At 41.5% G+C, this 16,191-nt stretch overlaps 2 protein-coding genes across 4 annotated transcripts; one reads left to right on the top strand and one right to left on the bottom strand.

Moving 5' to 3' along the window:
- Positions 1-281: 281 nt before the first annotated feature.
- Positions 282-11,424, top strand: LOC137781701 (carboxypeptidase Q-like). 3 transcript variants are annotated; one of them, XM_068570619.1, is made up of 11 exons: positions 282-321; positions 787-931; positions 1,590-1,805; positions 1,905-2,021; positions 2,107-2,314; positions 2,400-2,607; positions 5,702-5,813; positions 7,509-7,600; positions 7,981-8,076; positions 8,241-8,346; positions 9,943-11,424. In XM_068570619.1, exons 2-11 carry the CDS (start codon positions 787-789, stop codon positions 10,101-10,103), a joined length of 1,461 nt encoding a protein of 486 aa, XP_068426720.1. In that variant the 5' UTR covers positions 282-321; the 3' UTR covers positions 10,104-11,424. The 3 variants fall into 3 exon arrangements, with proteins under 3 accessions (XP_068426720.1, XP_068426718.1, XP_068426719.1); XM_068570617.1 differs by lacking the exon at positions 282-321 and adding an exon at positions 335-503; XM_068570618.1 differs by lacking the exon at positions 282-321 and adding an exon at positions 335-430.
- Positions 11,425-12,345: 921 nt separating this feature from the next.
- Positions 12,346-16,051, bottom strand: dscc1 (DNA replication and sister chromatid cohesion 1). The gene is made up of 9 exons (XM_068570478.1): positions 15,760-16,051; positions 15,195-15,363; positions 14,903-15,037; positions 14,612-14,702; positions 14,276-14,414; positions 14,086-14,138; positions 13,807-13,961; positions 12,761-12,909; positions 12,346-12,605 (listed from the first exon to the last, which is right to left on the bottom strand). The coding sequence occupies exons 1-9, from the start codon at positions 15,927-15,929 to the stop codon at positions 12,494-12,496; spliced, it is 1,173 nt and encodes a 390-aa protein (XP_068426579.1). The 5' UTR covers positions 15,930-16,051; the 3' UTR covers positions 12,346-12,493.
- Positions 16,052-16,191: the final 140 nt, after the last annotated feature.

A 16,191-nucleotide genomic window follows, 5' to 3' on the forward strand; every position in this document is an offset into this window, starting at 1 on the left:
TTTCTAGGCATATGTCTAATTCTGTTATTAAACTGTGTTTTGATAATACTGGCCTATGGAAGCCTATTAATTGATAATGTGCATTGTAATAAATAATAGTAGTATAACGTTTAACAACATGCAACAAAGTGATTCGTATCATTTTACCACATTAAACTGTGTGCTGTTTGTTTGTTTCATTGATGAATCGGTTTGATTTGTACTTTATTTAACTGCTTCACCTTTTTAAGGATTGTGCTTTTATTGTGAAAACAGTCAAACCGGAAACAATCAGCACGGCGAACTCACGAGCGCGGAAACGGTGTTTTTTATTGCGATATTGTGAGCAGAGTACGCTACTATCAAGACTGGAAGACGTATTTTAACTTCAACTATTATAAAGACACCAACTTTGTTCGTGTTCGTGATATTTAAGGAGGTTTAAAACCAGGTTGTATGTTCAGAAGCCGTCTCTTTATCCTCTCTTGGTCTGCATGAACATCTGGTTCGCTCAACGTTCACAGGTGTTACAGCTAAAAAAAAAAAGGGAAAACAACAACTAAATAGGAATGTAACTACGCTACAGTATTTAATCGTCTAATTTAGAGCAAACTCTGGCATTAGGTTGTAGCTACAACTTAGTGTTTGGTTTACATTGTTAATTCTGAGCTACTTGGGAAAATATCATTTGGTTGATTCACTTCAAAGCTGCAGATATCTGTTGTTGTCCTCGTGAACTTGATGGATAAGAATGACTGGCTCCTATACTTAAGCAACTAATCACGTGGATGTGTTGTCTCTCTGCAGATGGCTCAAGAAGGGACACCGCCCTTCCTCCTCTTCATCTTCCTCCTCATGCTGTCTTCTGTGTGTGTGGGTCTCCCTCGCGCTCCCTCGACCATCAGGTCGATGGCTGGAGCCCAGACTGTGTCCTCTCACAGGGCAAGGAAAGGTGACCACAAGCCTCCTCTTCACCTCCAGACACGTAGGGAAGGATAGAGGCATGCGTGCCCGCACTGTAGGTGTCACACAGGTGTTTTTAACGACTCATTAGACGAATAATCAAGCTGATAGGTGCCAGAACTCTGCTGGGAATGACGTGACGTCACCAACCTGTTTTTAACACGGTCCCGCCCTAACAGATTCAAGGAAGCTAAGAGAAGAGTTTGTGAGCTTTAGATCAAGCACACGCACACGCACATACTGTATAAATACACATATACACACACTTATACACACACATGCACACACAGTCATGAGGCAACATAAGTGAGAGTACCTAAATTTATGAGACAACCCACATGCAAGTCAATGGAGTGATTACAGCTGACTCATACTAAGGGGTGTGGAGTCACGGTGGGTTTTTATTATTTATTAATAAATCATATTTTACCTGTTATATGTACATTTTTTTGCACAGGTGTTTGTACAAATCTTGAGTTAAGTGCAAATACAAATGTATAACATAGTGGTCTGGCTTTATATCTAATTCCTCATTTGCTGTATCTACTCAAGTGACAAAGACAATGTATTTACTTATTTATAAATATTTCGATGAAACCCCTGAGTTCCTGAGTTTTTTTTGATGTTTCTATGTGTTGTGAACTCAGTCTCCAACACAGCTGCAGAGGTGGCCGGCTACGCTGACGTGGCCAAACGGATCATTGACCTGGCCGTGTTCGGAGCCGCCCAGAACCGGTCCTACGGGCGGCTGGCCGACTTCACCGACACCATCGGGAATCGCGTCAGTGGCTCCCACAACCTGGAGATGGCGATCAAATACATGTACAACGCTTTTGCACAGGACGGGCTGGACGTACATTTAGGTGAGGATGACGCGTTACATGCAGGAGCATGAGAATGGTGCAATGAGGATGTACTAAGTTTTGTTTTTGTGCACTTCTTTTCACCACTTTCTTTTCCAGAGCCAGTCAAAATCCCACATTGGGTGAGAGGGAAAGAGAGTGCAGAAATGATTGCACCCAGGGCCAAAAATCTGGCTATACTGGGACTGGGTGGCAGTGTCGGCACGCCAGCTGAAGGTAAAGACCCTACTGTATGAAAGATATTGTAACGCTTGTCATACACCTCCTATCACTCCTCCGTGTCTCACTCTTATCTCTGAAGGTATCAAGGCGGAGGTGTTGGTGGTTCAGTCTTTTGAGGAGCTGAAGCATAGAGCCAGCGAGGCGTTAGGGAGGATTGTGGTCTTTAACCAGCCGTTTATTAGCTACGGGGAGACGGTGGCTTATCGTACTTATGGCGCCTCCGAAGCAGCTAAAGTGGGAGCTGTGGCCACACTCATTCGATCTATCACTCCTTTCTCTATTAACAGGTATCTATCCATCCATCTGTATATCCATCTATCCAGGAAATGTCTGAAAATGTCTCAAAAGATCCACAAGTCTTTGCCCCTCCAGTCCCCACACAGGTTGGCAGGACTACCAAGAGGGAGTGAAGCGCATCCCTTCGGCCTGTATCACGGTGGAGGATGCTGAGCTAATGTGGCGCATGGCGCAGCGAGGGCAGAGCATCGTGGTCAGACTCTCGATGGGAGCCAAGACGCTACCAGATGCCGACTCCTATAACACGGTGGCAGAGATCAGAGGCTGGCAGCACCCCGAGCAGGTACAGCTCAGGCGCCCTTCACAGACACCGGCCTGTCTGGTGTGTTTATCTGTGGTTCTCCTCGTGCAAGAGTCTTTCAGGGTTGCGCAATTCTGTTTGGGTCGGCCTTTCAAATGTATTGTGTGGAAAATAGTTGTCCTTGAAACTGTTTTATTGTCACATTTTTGTCTATCTTTCTTAATTAGTCATACTCACTTTTTTCCTGTGTAAGGAAATACTTAATCATCTCTTTTTCAGGACTCCAGATATTTTCACCTCTGTAAGTAAGTCTACCTTTTACTTTGTAGGCAGTGATCTAATCTTTCCAAAGAAGTTAAAACATGACTTTCAGTCTGTATACATTATATTTCTATGGAAAGTCAGCATTGTGTAAACAAACTATGAATCTGTGAATTATGATTTTCAGATTGTTTTGAAAAAAAAGTAACAGATCATAGAAGTTTCCAACTTCTTTTGAAAATTCCCCAGAAATGTCTCCACTTTGCTTCCTATTGACCAAATGCAATTAGTTTACATTACAATAAGTCATTCTTGCATTCCTCACAGATCAGATTGTTCATTCTATTGGCGACGAGTCCAAACAACTTAACTGCTGCATTAAACCATCGTTTTATGGTGCAAACTGTTATTCATGAACACATGTCTATGCAAACATGCAGAATGATGACATGAATCTACTTTTGGGATCTTCATGTACAGCAACACTGTCTCATCCCTGGTACTTGTTTATAATTTTATAGATTTTGTAAAGTAAAACTAGTATGTTGCAGATAAAACCTTTGAGTCAATGTTGATGCTTTGGGACTTTTACCTGCAAATATGATCTACATAAAAATATGATCCTTGCATGCACTGCACAGAGCAAACCCAATTTGCAGTTATGCAGTACAGTGCAGTTTTACACAATGTCACACACACACACACACATACACACACACACACACACAGGTCCTTAGCACACTTGTGGTTTGGGACCACAGACACGAGCCTGAGAAACAGACGAGGTGCTGCTGATCTCCAAACGCATGCTCCTCTTTCTGTAGAAGAGGCTTGTGATGAAACAGTGCAGTGGGTTCAGAGTCTGCCAGATGTGATCAGGACAGGCACACGGTGCAGATGTTACAGATGTGGGTGCACAGTGAGAACGAGAGGGGTAGATTTAACTCAGAGTGCTTCGGCCTCTCGCTGTCTGCTTGAAGCTGTCGTGTCTGAATAAAGGTGGAAGAGAAGCGCGGTCGACATTTCTATCCACAGGGAGACGCCCAGTCTGGTTGAACTATTGTTATTATAATAAACTTTCTCTGATATGAACATCAAAGTGGCATTAGAATTATAACATACATCTATGCACAAAAAACAGATGTTGCACATGTTGAGTTTTTATCACCTGGAGGTATTTTTTTAAGTTAAACAAGAGCAGATGAAATTAAATATAAAAAGAGAATACACCCACAAATAAATACATAGATAAACACATTAAAAGCGTGTCAAAGGTGTGTGTTACAGGTGTGTGAACAATGTTGTCTCTAGCGTGTCCTGAACAGCAGAGCAGGGTCTATTGGACCTGTGTTGTTTTGTGAAGATGAGAACATTGCAACAGAATTGCAGCAAAGTGACGGAGAAGCTCGTCGTCCGACTTGACTGAACTTATTTTCCATTTCCTTATATCAGAAAAGCTCGAGTGGAATTTCCACAGTGGATCACGGTGGAGGTGGAGGCTGCGTCGAGTGTAAAGGAAGTGTGTCTGCTGCTTTTGGGACAGAGGCGTTTTGTAATATCTGACAGGATGTGATGAAGGTGCTAGGATTGGGAAATTCCCCGACGTGTTCCCATGAGCCTCTGCTCTCTCACAGCTCCCACCGTAGCCTGCAAGTACATGACAACAGCAGTCGCTGTGCTTTAATCTGTGGGGAAGCTAATCAGCGTGGAGACGTGGACGAGAGGAACGTTGCAAGCGTAAACTGTTGGAACCCAATTATAGAAAAATAATTATAGAAAAAGGGGAAATGAGACGCATGACATGGTTGACATCATTTCTGGCTCTGTGACTTTGTGTTTCAGCGAGCTGTAGCAGAAGCTGTGGTCTGTGTGTGTGTCTGTGTGTGTCTGTCCGTGCGCCCACGTTCATCAGATGATGTACATTGTAGGTTGTGGTGAGTCATTTCCACGGTTCAGTCTCTCAGAGACTCTCACAGTCATTTGATGAGTTGCTCAGATATTTTCCACCCACTCAAACTTCTTATAATTAAGAATGTTTCCTCCCGATGTCGGCTTTCTGTTTATAGTTACGGCTGAAACACAAATCATGTTGCTCGACAGGGATGCGTAATAATCATAAATGTCAGTGTGCATTGGGTACTTTAAAAAATACTTTTTTTACCTCTCCATACTGTGTTGATTTAAACATGTAAACTTCTACATGTTTAGTTGTCAACACGTTGTAATTGTATTATAATGGAGGAATAACTGTTATAATAATATGTTTTACCATAAAGGAATCCTGATAAACTGGATGATGCAACACTACAGGCGCCTCTGTTAATATTATTATTTTTACTTAAAGCATTTCAGTGTGTAGACATGTTGATCCCATTATTCTTTTGAATAATACACATTACCATTACTTTAGTTATGTAAAAAAAAAAATCTAAATGTGTGTTTCTGATAACTAAAAGGGACACATTGACTTTTGATTGGAGGAAAAGTGGCCTTTGGGTCAATGTCCAGACTGTTCTTGCTCAGTGTTTTTTTAACCTGGAACAAAAGGTCAGGATCATTTTACTGATGGAAATCCCAAACCTTAAAATTCCTGGAAACGGCGATAACACTCTGAACTGTTTTCATCTTTGTTTTCCTGTTTTTGTGAGTCTGTCTGTCCTCACTAAGGATTATTATTTTTACACTTGAGTCACATTTGAGTCTTTATGTGTGTGTGCTTTAATGAAACGTAGACAAGACACGGGTCCCAGAGCGTTATCTGATCCTATCCTCTCAGACAAATGGTCAAATTGAACGGAAACGCACAACGCAAAAATGTCCCGCCGCCGTCTCTCATTTCTAAGTTTAACTTCTCTGCATCTGTCCTGCCTGCTAGGTCGTCTTACTGAGCGGCCACTTGGACAGTTGGGATGTGGGCCAAGGCGCCATGGATGACGGCGGTGGAGCCATGATTTCCTGGGAGGCCCTGTCTCTCATCAAGGACTTGGGTACTATAGACACATAAACGCTGTGTACATGCACACATATACAGTTTATGATGCTGCAGAAATCCTCGGAAAAACACATTTACATTCTGCAGAAACGAGTAAAAAGTATACAGACAAGCAGCGAGTTTACACAAGAAAACAAACAACGTCAAGTTAATGATTTACTTGATTGTTGAGCTTTATGTAACATGTTTGCTTTGCCGAGAAAAACGATCTGTTTTGCATATCAAGTGACGAGACCAAAGGGTACATCTCTAACAGTCAGGAGGACAAATGACAAAAGCAAAATACAGTAAAGCTCTATACGGATGCTTAAAAAAAACCCTCAACAGCTCGTAAAGTAAATATGATTGAAGACATCACATTCCAAACATACGCCCAAACTATTCTTCAGACTGTAAACAGAGACTTCCTCCGACTGTTGGAGAGAAACGAGGACACTCTTACTTTCGGAAACGGGCTCGGATAAACAGTCCAGGACCGTTATGGAGACAATAATTCAACTGCATGAGCCTCCAGTGCTGAGTTCATAAGAGCACGAGGTCCAGTGAATACAGGAAGCTTTAAGATTTAAGATGCTTTACTGTCATATGCACACAAAACAGTTATTCTACACAAGGTTTTGCTGATGTTGCTCGGTCCTCCTAACAGAATTACAATAAACTGAAGGAAAAAAATAATAAAAATAAGGCACAAAATATAAAAGATATAGGGTGAAAACAGTATAGCACAAAATGATGATAACAGTATTTCTATGAGATGATAAATATGATAAAATATGACAATAGTATTTATTTAATAGGATAAATATGATAAAATATGATCATAGTATTTCTATGATATGATAAATATGACAATAGTATTGCTCATTGTATTTTTATACACTTTGCTACAACATTGCAATTTGTCGGAAAATGTTGATGGCACTTTTGAGGTTGCGGTGTGTATTACACGTGTGTATTATTACTTTAACGTGTATTACATGTGTGTATTATTACTTTAACGTGTATTACACATGTGTATTATTACTTTAACGTGTATTACACGTGTGTATTATTACTTGAACGTGTATTACATGTGTGTATTATTACTTGAACGTGTATTACACATGTGTATTATTACTTTAACGTGTATTACACGTGTGTATTATTACTTGAACGTGTATTACACATGTGTATTATTACTTTAACGTGTATTACACGTGTGTATTATTACTTTAACGTGTATTACACGTGTGTATTATTACTTTAACGTGTATTACATGTGTGTATTATTACTTTAACGTGTATTACATGTGTGTATTATTACTTTAACGTGTATTACACATGTGTATTATTACTTTAACGTGTATTACACGTGTGTATTATTACTTTAACGTGTATTACACGTGTGTATTATTACTTTAACGTGTATTACATGTGTGTATTATTACTTTAACGTGTATTACACGTGTGTATTATTACTTTAACGTGTATTACACGTGTGTATTATTACTTGAACGTGTATTACACATGTGTATTATTACTTTGATGTGTATTACACGGGTGTATTATTACTTTAACGTGTATTACCAGCTGTAAAGACAGGTCGGAGCCTCGTCATCACGATCGTGTCGCTCGTTGGTTGGAGCTGTAACTTCTCTTCCTCTTCCTGTGCATATTTGTGTTTTTCACTTGAGTCTTCGTCTGTTTCCAGGTTTGCGTCCCAGGAGAACGATGCGGACGGTGCTGTGGACAGCTGAGGAGCAAGGTGGAGTCGGAGCGCAGCAGTACTTTGATCTGCACAAGGTAGAAGTTAGACAGTGTGTAATAAAGGAGTACTTCCAGTGTACTTCCAGTGATCTGGACAGAGTCAAATACACATAAATGTTTCACCAATGTGCTATAAATCCCTCATGGACCGTCTAGTTCTTACATGTAGCAGCAACTCCTAGTGGTCAGTGTGTGTGTGTGTGTGTGTGTGTGTGTGTGTGTGTGTGTGTGTGTGTGTGTGTGCTTCACCTCCTACAGGCCGTGTATGAAGAGCGGCTCACAGTTTGTGATGTTTTCAATCAAACACAACTTGTTTGGATGATGTTTTTTTTGTCCGCCTGTGGCCTCTCTTTGCCTCTGACATCTTCTATCTGCTCCGTCTCCGTCCTCTCTCTTCTCCCTCTCCACACACACAGGTGAACAAGTCCAACTTTGACCTGGTCATGGAGTCTGACTCGGGGACGTTTGCCCCGGTGGCTCTGGAGTTCACCGGCAGTGCGGCAGCACGAAAGGTGGGAATAAAAAACACCTCACTGTCACGCAATTACCGGTATTCATGCAGGCTCAATTCTACAAAGCACATATTCTGCATGCTGGCGTCAGTGCTGTATTTCCATGGCATACTTATCGACCGTGTGATGAGCAGCGGAGCCTCAGACTGTGTCTGTGTCAACAGATCATGGCCGAGGTGGTCAAACTGTTGGCTCCCATTAACACCACCACCCTGGAGGCACCTGGAGAAGGAACAGACATCTCACCGTGGATGAAGGCAGGAGTACCGGGTCAGTCAAATATATATATATATATTTATATCTATATCTATATAATATAGGTCTCCTCTCTCTGTCTGATAGCAGCAAATGTTTATGACAAAGTCAACCACTCAAAAGAGGAAGTAACTCATCATTAGAGACCTGATTTCTGTGGTTCTGGTGTTAATACGCTCTCTTTCTTTGTGAAAGTGCCGCGTCGACAGAATCACATCCACTTTTTGTGGAATTAACTAGAAATCTGAATTAAAACCTACTTCCAGTGTAGCAGCGAGGGCGAGAGACGTAACATCACGGTTACGTTTTCACAGATTTTTAGACATTGCTGACAGTGAAAACAGATTAAACCATCAGCAATACTATATTTACAACTTTTGTCTATTTCACTTTGACACAAAGCTTGTGTCTAAGTGTTTAATGGGGAAATCAATGTTTTCAATTCATCCACTATTGATGAGGGGATGCTCTTCAGTCTTCATATTGACAGTAGTTTCACACAAAAGCTTACATTTTAAAAACAACGTGTGGACTATTTCTTTTACTGATATTGATATGATGTCAATGAACCGAGAAACACTGGCAGAGCTGAAACTGGACCTCACTGTCAAAATGTTCACTTCAATGTACTGGCCCGTGTTGTTATCCACCAAAGGATCATTTTCTATGAAATATCAAATATTTCACTGTTTTCTCCTGAGCCACACTCTTCATTTTAAGGTCCCAACCCGAAGAAGTTTGCCTCATTTCTATGAAGGATCATTTGCTCTTTCTATCTATTTTTTTTTTTTTTACAGATTATGGGGTCCAAACATCTTCTTTAACTCGGTCTCGTTTTAGTAGAAGTGAAATTGCATTGTCGTCAGACAGACAATGTGGTTTAACTTGTGAAAGAGGAACCGAAAACATAAAAGATCATAAACATACTTCCACTTTCAGCTCCACAAACGCATCCAATAACTCCACAGACTGATGCGTGGCCTAAAGATGTTGAGTTATCTTATTGATCAACAACTCCAGGAGGAGACAGGAGCTGGTCCATGAGGAAAGAAGCTAATAGGGAAACACAATTACAATACATGTTGTGTATTTGTAAAAAACAGCTTCATTATAAGCTCGCTATAACTGTGTGGTTCTGTTCAGGCAGCACAGGAGGCTCAGCCGCTGGCTGCCAGTCATAAAGTACAGGTTATTACATCCACACGTTGTTTTTAAAACATTTTCATAATACATAAGCGAACCGAAGCAGAGCCGACAGCCGGAGGAACAGACGGCTTCTCAGCATCACAGCTTCGAGAAGAGAAATTAGTTTGATCACAACAGAGACGCCTTTCTTCCTTCCATCGAGTGTTTTTGTGTTTTTTGGTTCCACGCGCTCGGCCAACAGCTTGCATGAGTTGTTATTCAGAGGAATTCAACCACTCCTTGAACTCCCGGACCCACGCTCCCTTTCCACTGTCATGTTCTGGAGAATCACACCAGATGCACAGATGCTGCTTCTCAGACGTAGAATGTAATGATTTGTTTGACGTCTTTAACTTCCACCAGATTGTTTTTGTTGTTGCGGTTCATGTTTTGTTGCATGCATCTCTTCCTCCATCGCTCCTTCAGGCGCCAGCCTCCACGTGGCATTCGAGAGATACTTGTGGTTCCATCACAGTGAAGGCGACACCATGTCGGTTCAAGACCCCCGAGAGATGAACCTCTGCTCGGCATTGTGGGCCGTGGTCGCCTACGTCGTGGCGGACCTGCAGGACATGTTACCCAGGTAGCCGGTTAGCACGCAGAATGCTGAGTCAACAGGAAGCCGCGAAGATCGCTGTCAACTCACTTTTATTTAAAGAAAATATGAGATTGAATGGGCTGATTTAAAAAATCATTGTTTATTTATTAAACGTGAATAAACCTTGGATTAACAAGGGAATCAGAGAGTATAAAGAAAGAGATCAAGGGCCACTATCTCACCACTAAATATCTTTTAGATGAATAATAGAAAGTTAAACATGAATCGGGGCTCGGGGCTCTCGTGACGATCGTGAATGTAAAGCAAACTAAAGGTCGGTCCAGGATAACGATGGGGAGTTTAGAGATTTTAAAACCTCAAACAACACAATATAACCTCATATGATCATGCTATATAAAGATTTTAAGGCTTTTAAGCAGAGAAATTTAATATTTTTCAAGTAAAAAGTGTATTTTTATATACTGACAGAGACAAGACTAAGAAAAACACCCAGGTACACTGTATTTGTCTTAATGCCTAAATACAATGCGCTTAGAATACGTTCTGTACGATCTTACACTCCAAAATAAAGTATTGCACTGTTGAAAATAATCAATAAAGTATCAATAACTACTTTACACTGTCACTCCTATCTGCTCTTCTGCTGCAAGTGTTGGAATATTGCTGATCACGTAGTTTCTATAAGGGAAGAAAGAGGAAGACGATGACAAATGAACATCTAGGCCACGGAAAGAGGAAGCAGGAGATGAAGAAACAAGATCAAACAGACGAAGAGAGGAAGCAAAGAGAACTCATCATTTTGGGGCGCCGTGCCGACCCACGCAGCAGATACAGAACACACACACACAAACACACACACACAAACACACACACACAGCTGGGATCTCTCCCCCCAATGAACTGATAAGTCAGCACCCCGAGGGGTGACGTCAGGGTGATTCAGACACGTCTGTTTGTGTGAAGCTCTTCTCGTGTGTGTGTGTGTGTGTCAGTAATGCTGATTCACACACAGACTCTAATGTTGTTGAAGAAGCACAGTCTGTGGATGTTTAACACTCTGAGTCACGCACACGCACCACCGACACAATCCACAATCCACAATAGGCCCCATCGATGAGTCACGAGGAGACCGGGTTGAGTAAATGAACATTCCTGATTATTCTTTCTGCATCGCCTTTTTATTCTACTGGATATGTAAAGCAGAGATATCACAACTTTATTTTATGTACGTGTCATTTAAACTATATTAATACACATGTTAAATACAGATCAAATCCATGCATTTAGGTGGAGTTAACTTGCTCTTGTTTTTTCAAATCAGCTGTAATGAGACTGAACAGCCAAGCTGAGGTGATTTTTGTTGTTGTTTGTCTCGTCTGACGTCTCATGTCTAATGTTGCATCTTCCGCCAAGGAAAGTTCCTCGTTTGTGAAAACATTTCTGACAAATAAACGGTTTCTGATTTTGATCGAGAGCTCACAAGTGAGAATGTCAGTCAAGCCAAGAATGATTTAAAACAGTGAACTCTGCACTTTCTGGATATTTTTCTTCACGAAAAAACAAACAAAAGAAGATAAATTATGGATTAATCCACAGATTTTTCTGAGGTTGTTCAGTCAAGACAGAAATAGCAACAAATGACCAGACAAATTGTGACATCATCAATCGTCTATCAGTCAGTTTACTGTCATAGAAGACAAAGTAAAGAAGAAAATATTCTCATTTAAAGTCTTCATTTTATGTTTTCCGCCAGGAGGATAATTGTTTCATCTGTGTTTATGACTGAGACGGGATCCAGTCTGCAGAAAGCTGCTGGTGTTCAACAGCCTGAGGACATGAAGCTCGTCAGTGACTCAACACGACTTATTAGTCACGTGTTCATGTGATTCTGGTAATGATCTCTTGTTTTCTGGGCAACAAGTCATTGGCGTTTGAATGCAGTTCACAACAAACAGCAGCTGGATGTGAGCCAGCACCACCGGTCTGTTCGCCTGGTGGAGATCTTACTGAATATATCGGCGCAGGGCTCCCCCTTGTGGACAACCTGTGCAGCGCATCGTCACGTTATGTGGTTGTGTTTTCATTTTCCTGTTGGAAATGAAAAAAAGTTGAAAAAAATTGACCAACTCAGGTCAAATAAATACAATCCAAGAAAAGGAAAAAAAAACCCTGACGTGATTGTGAAAACTCATTTTATTGCCAACATTTTTTTTTTCTTTTTACAGACAAAATAAAGATGAACTTTGGTTTTAAACTTTTGAACATTTGAATGTTAAGTGGTTAACAGACAACGCTAACAAGGCATGTTTAAGGCCAGCTAAGTACAAATATTTTTGACAGTTGAAAAAGTCTCTGTGGGAATAAACAAAACCGGCCACGTTCTCTAAATGTAGATGAATTACTCTTCAGTGCACATGTTCACGTGGCTACGGGCCGTCTGGAGTTGAAGACCTTGATCCCGTTTTGCATGGAGGATCGAGCGTATTTGGTGAGTAGCGCTCCGGTGGTCTGTTTCTCTCCACACAGATCCCTGACGGGAGGAAGCGTTACACTTTGTAATCTATCAGACGGCTAAAGAACGTTTTGTTTCTGTCGTATTATCAACATGCATTTATTCATTTTGACATTTAAATGCTGCTCTTTTGCGTCTAATAAGACGCAAAGACCTGAATAGACGACTCTTACTGTATGTACGGCGTGATGTCATCCTCCGTCCATTTCTGTCGGATTGTGAAGAGGTGGTTGAAGCGCTCCAGCGTGTCTTCTGAGAGATCCTCCACCCGCAGCAGGCAGATGGTCTCTGGGCGGGAGGCGCGGTCCACCAGGGCCACACTCTGGAAAATAGATGAAAACAGCTGCATTAAGTCACTTTTTAATTTAAGAGCATGATCATCTGAGGCTGCTGTGAGACTACATCTGGTCTCGACTGAGTCTGAAGCCATCGCACTTTACGATGTTACTACCTTTTGGAAACCATAGGCCCATATATGGGTCTGTACCTCTTGTTCAAGTGGTCGTATGAATCCCAAATGAGTTCTAATACTTGTGTTATTTCATATAATTTTTCCAGATTTTTTGTATATATTAATTTTTTACAACATCCAGCATACCAAAAATTTGTCCTTGAGCGGTCCCCAAGTTTATCCAACGCCATGGTTCAGGGCCTTAACAACATCCCACATACTAATATCACACCTTTTTTGGAAAGGTTAGGACCTGAGGAATCAGAATCCGCAACAGAAAGCACTGCAAAACAAAGCTCTGACACATTGGGAAGATGTTTTGGTAAAAAAAACAACTGTTGTTCGGTTCAAAAATAGAGAAGTTACTTGTTCTATTGGAAAACATTGTTGGATCAGCCTCTGCTGGTGCTCTACGACCCGGATGCAGAAACATCTTCCCTCCAGGGAAGCCTCTGCCTTCAAAATAGTCCGCCGACAGAAAAAAGAAGAAGCTGCGGCCGTTTTGTGACTTTACAGCTACTAACAGGGGGTTAACAAGGACACGGACATTGCTTTGTTAAGATTCCCACAAGTGACAACACGTTAAATCAACTTATTTGACCTTTGTGAAGAATGCATGGACTGATTTTATACCAGAAATGGTGCGAAGCTGCTTTCATGAGAGGAAGACGTGTTTGAAGTGTGAGACGGTGGTGAAATGACTATCGCTTCCCTTCCAAAGTAAGTAAAACAGGATTAAATAAGCATGCGAGAGAGAGACGGGCTCACCTTGAGTTGGTCCAGTCTCGTGCTCATGCCCTCCGGGACGCTCTGCTGCCACACCTCTTGAAACTCTCTCAGGTTGAACTTCACAGCGTTGTGCAGCAGCAGTAACGCCGTTGCCCGGCACACTTTGTCCTCACGCAGAGCATAAAACACGTCGTCTACACAGAGGAAGAAGGAACCAGAGATGTTAGTGCTGCGTAGTTTCATGTGGATATCGTTGTGTTGATTCTACGAGAAATGTACGAATATAAGCTTAAGAACTGTCAGTTGAGTTTCCTTTACCATTTTCAGTAAAGCGCTTCCCGTAGCAGTCCAGACAGTGCTCGATCATCTCTCTGTGAGAGAGAAAAGAAGCGGTGGAACCTTGCTGAGACGTTTGTTAAGTCTAATAATAGATGCACAGAAGCTCAGTGTAACCTCATTTGTTTTTTTTCCTGTTGCTTGAGCCTGATGATCATTATCATTAACTTACTTGGGCTCCAGTGGAGCCAACTCCTCCACACTGCTCCGAAGGGGAACCTTGTTGAAGGACCACGACTCAGAATCCACCAGCTGAGTAACGTGACCGAGCAGCTTCATCTCATAGTCAAAGTCCAGCACACGCCAGTAGCCTGAAAGACACAGAAGACGCTCTCTGAACACCCGGTGATCATCTGTTCGGTTATCTACATTTACAATAGTACAGCTAAGAATAGATACATTATATTTAATGAGAGCATCTTCCCTGTAACGTACCGCCCAAGAGCTCTATCATGACGATGGTTGACAATTATTAAACATGTTATTATTAAAACATGTAATGGTTTACCATCTATCTGACAGGCATGGATGGCCTCCAGCTGTGTCTTCAGCTCCTCTTCGCTGCTCTGGATCCTGTTCAACAGATCCTGCATCGTGTACTGGGAACAGAGGAACACACACGAACTAACTAAAGAGGGGACCACGCAAGATAGAAACAGTCAATTATGTCAAGGTTATTTTAGTGCTGTACTCAGTTTTCAATTTTCTTTAAAGCAATTGAGTTCAAATAAGCTCTGTACCTGTATGCACAGAGCTATAGTACAGTATAAGTTACTTCACTGTAGAAATATGCATTTACTCTGTTTTCTGTATTCTCCTGTTGCCCCCCTAAAGCTGGTCCTTCATACGGATTCTCCATCAAGATCTTCTTCAGTTTCTTCAGTTTAGGACGCTGTTTCTTTAGTTCCCAGTAGCTGTTGCAAAATCCCCAGATCTACAACAGAAGTAGAAGACTGTTAGTTTATAGGAGTCATAATTGCAATTAACCACTATGCACATATGTAAACAGTAGGTTCTGTCTGTCTCTGTGGGTGTCACAGCATCTCGTGCACATTACACATTGCAAACCTGTGAGTGTGTCATTTCCATACCTGCGTGTGCACCACGTGAGCGCTTTCCTGGCTGTCGGTCAGCTGGTCTGGCGTTCGGCCTTCAGGTACAAACAGCAGCAAGTTGGACGTGTCGGCTATTTTGAGATCGTAGGTCTTGTCCCCGCTACAGAGCACTGCACGCTCATCCGTATCCCCTCGGATCACTAGACTGGGGGAGAAAAGGGGAAATAATTGTTAGTTATGTTTGATCAATTTCAATGACATATGTTTACATCCATCTTGATCATGCCTCTTGAGCCACTGGACATCAATGTTAATGATCTTCACATGAATCATTTAGGTTACAGAAGATAAAAAGATGAGGACAGTAGTTTCCAGACAATGTGCTCCTACCAGGTTCTACAATTATGAATAGTCCTGCTGAAATTCTTAGTTTATCTGATAGTCAATTTACAAAAAAACAGTCATAATAATTTAAGTAACTTTTGGGTTTAGGATTGTTGTAAGATGACAATTTTGAAGATAATAATACAGTAATTTAAACCTTTAACAATAGCCGTGTTGTTTCAGCACATCATTCATTCACACTATTCTAAGACGTTACCTTTGTCCAGCTTCGATATGTTTGCACAGGGTGTCATCCAGCTCCATGAGGCAATAGTCTCCAGATGAAACGTTTTCCCCAAAAGACAGGCAGTGAATTGTTTTCTGCAGATCTTCCTCTTGCAGCTTGGCGATCTGCAGAGTGGCCTGAACCTCCTCTAAAGTTCTCATTCTGGGTCAGATGGCGGGCGAGATCGATAAATGTTAGTGAACAAACTCAAAACATAAATGTCATAAACTACGTTACTTTGTGGCAATAGTGGGCGACTGTCAAATTTCCCCGCTCTCTTTTTTCTGATGGGAAGGAAGTTTGGGAACGACGTTGAGGTGCGACGTCAAAGTAGGACCGGGTAGAAACAAGGATTAGAAAGGAACAAAATAAATCCAAAAATAATTATCTTCGAGCAATTATTTAAAGATTGTGGTGAGTTGT

The sequence above is a fragment of the Clinocottus analis genome, unplaced genomic scaffold (genome assembly GCF_023055335.1).
Source record: "Clinocottus analis isolate CAN_PGR_092001 unplaced genomic scaffold, fCliAna1.0.p SCAF_9, whole genome shotgun sequence".
Taxonomy (NCBI): Eukaryota; Metazoa; Chordata; class Actinopteri; order Perciformes; family Cottidae; genus Clinocottus; species Clinocottus analis.

Coding starts and splice junctions, on each gene's coding strand:
- LOC137781701 (XM_068570617.1), top strand. CDS start 474: ATGAACATCTGGTTCGCTCAACGTTCACAG. Junction 932..1,589: donor CTCTCACAGGGCAAGGAAAG/GTGACCACAAGC, acceptor TTGTGAACTCAG/TCTCCAACACAGCTGCAGAG. Junction 2,315..2,399: donor ACTCCTTTCTCTATTAACAG/GTATCTATCCAT, acceptor TTGCCCCTCCAG/TCCCCACACAGGTTGGCAGG.
- dscc1 (XM_068570478.1), bottom strand. CDS start 15,929: ATGAGAACTTTAGAGGAGGTTCAGGCCACTCTGCAGATCGCCAAGCTG. Junction 14,415..14,611: donor CCATGCCTGTCAGATAGATG/GTAAACCATTAC, acceptor TGTGTCTTTCAG/GCTACTGGCGTGTGCTGGAC. Junction 13,962..14,085: donor GAAGCGCTTTACTGAAAATG/GTAAAGGAAACT, acceptor TCCTCTGTGTAG/ACGACGTGTTTTATGCTCTG.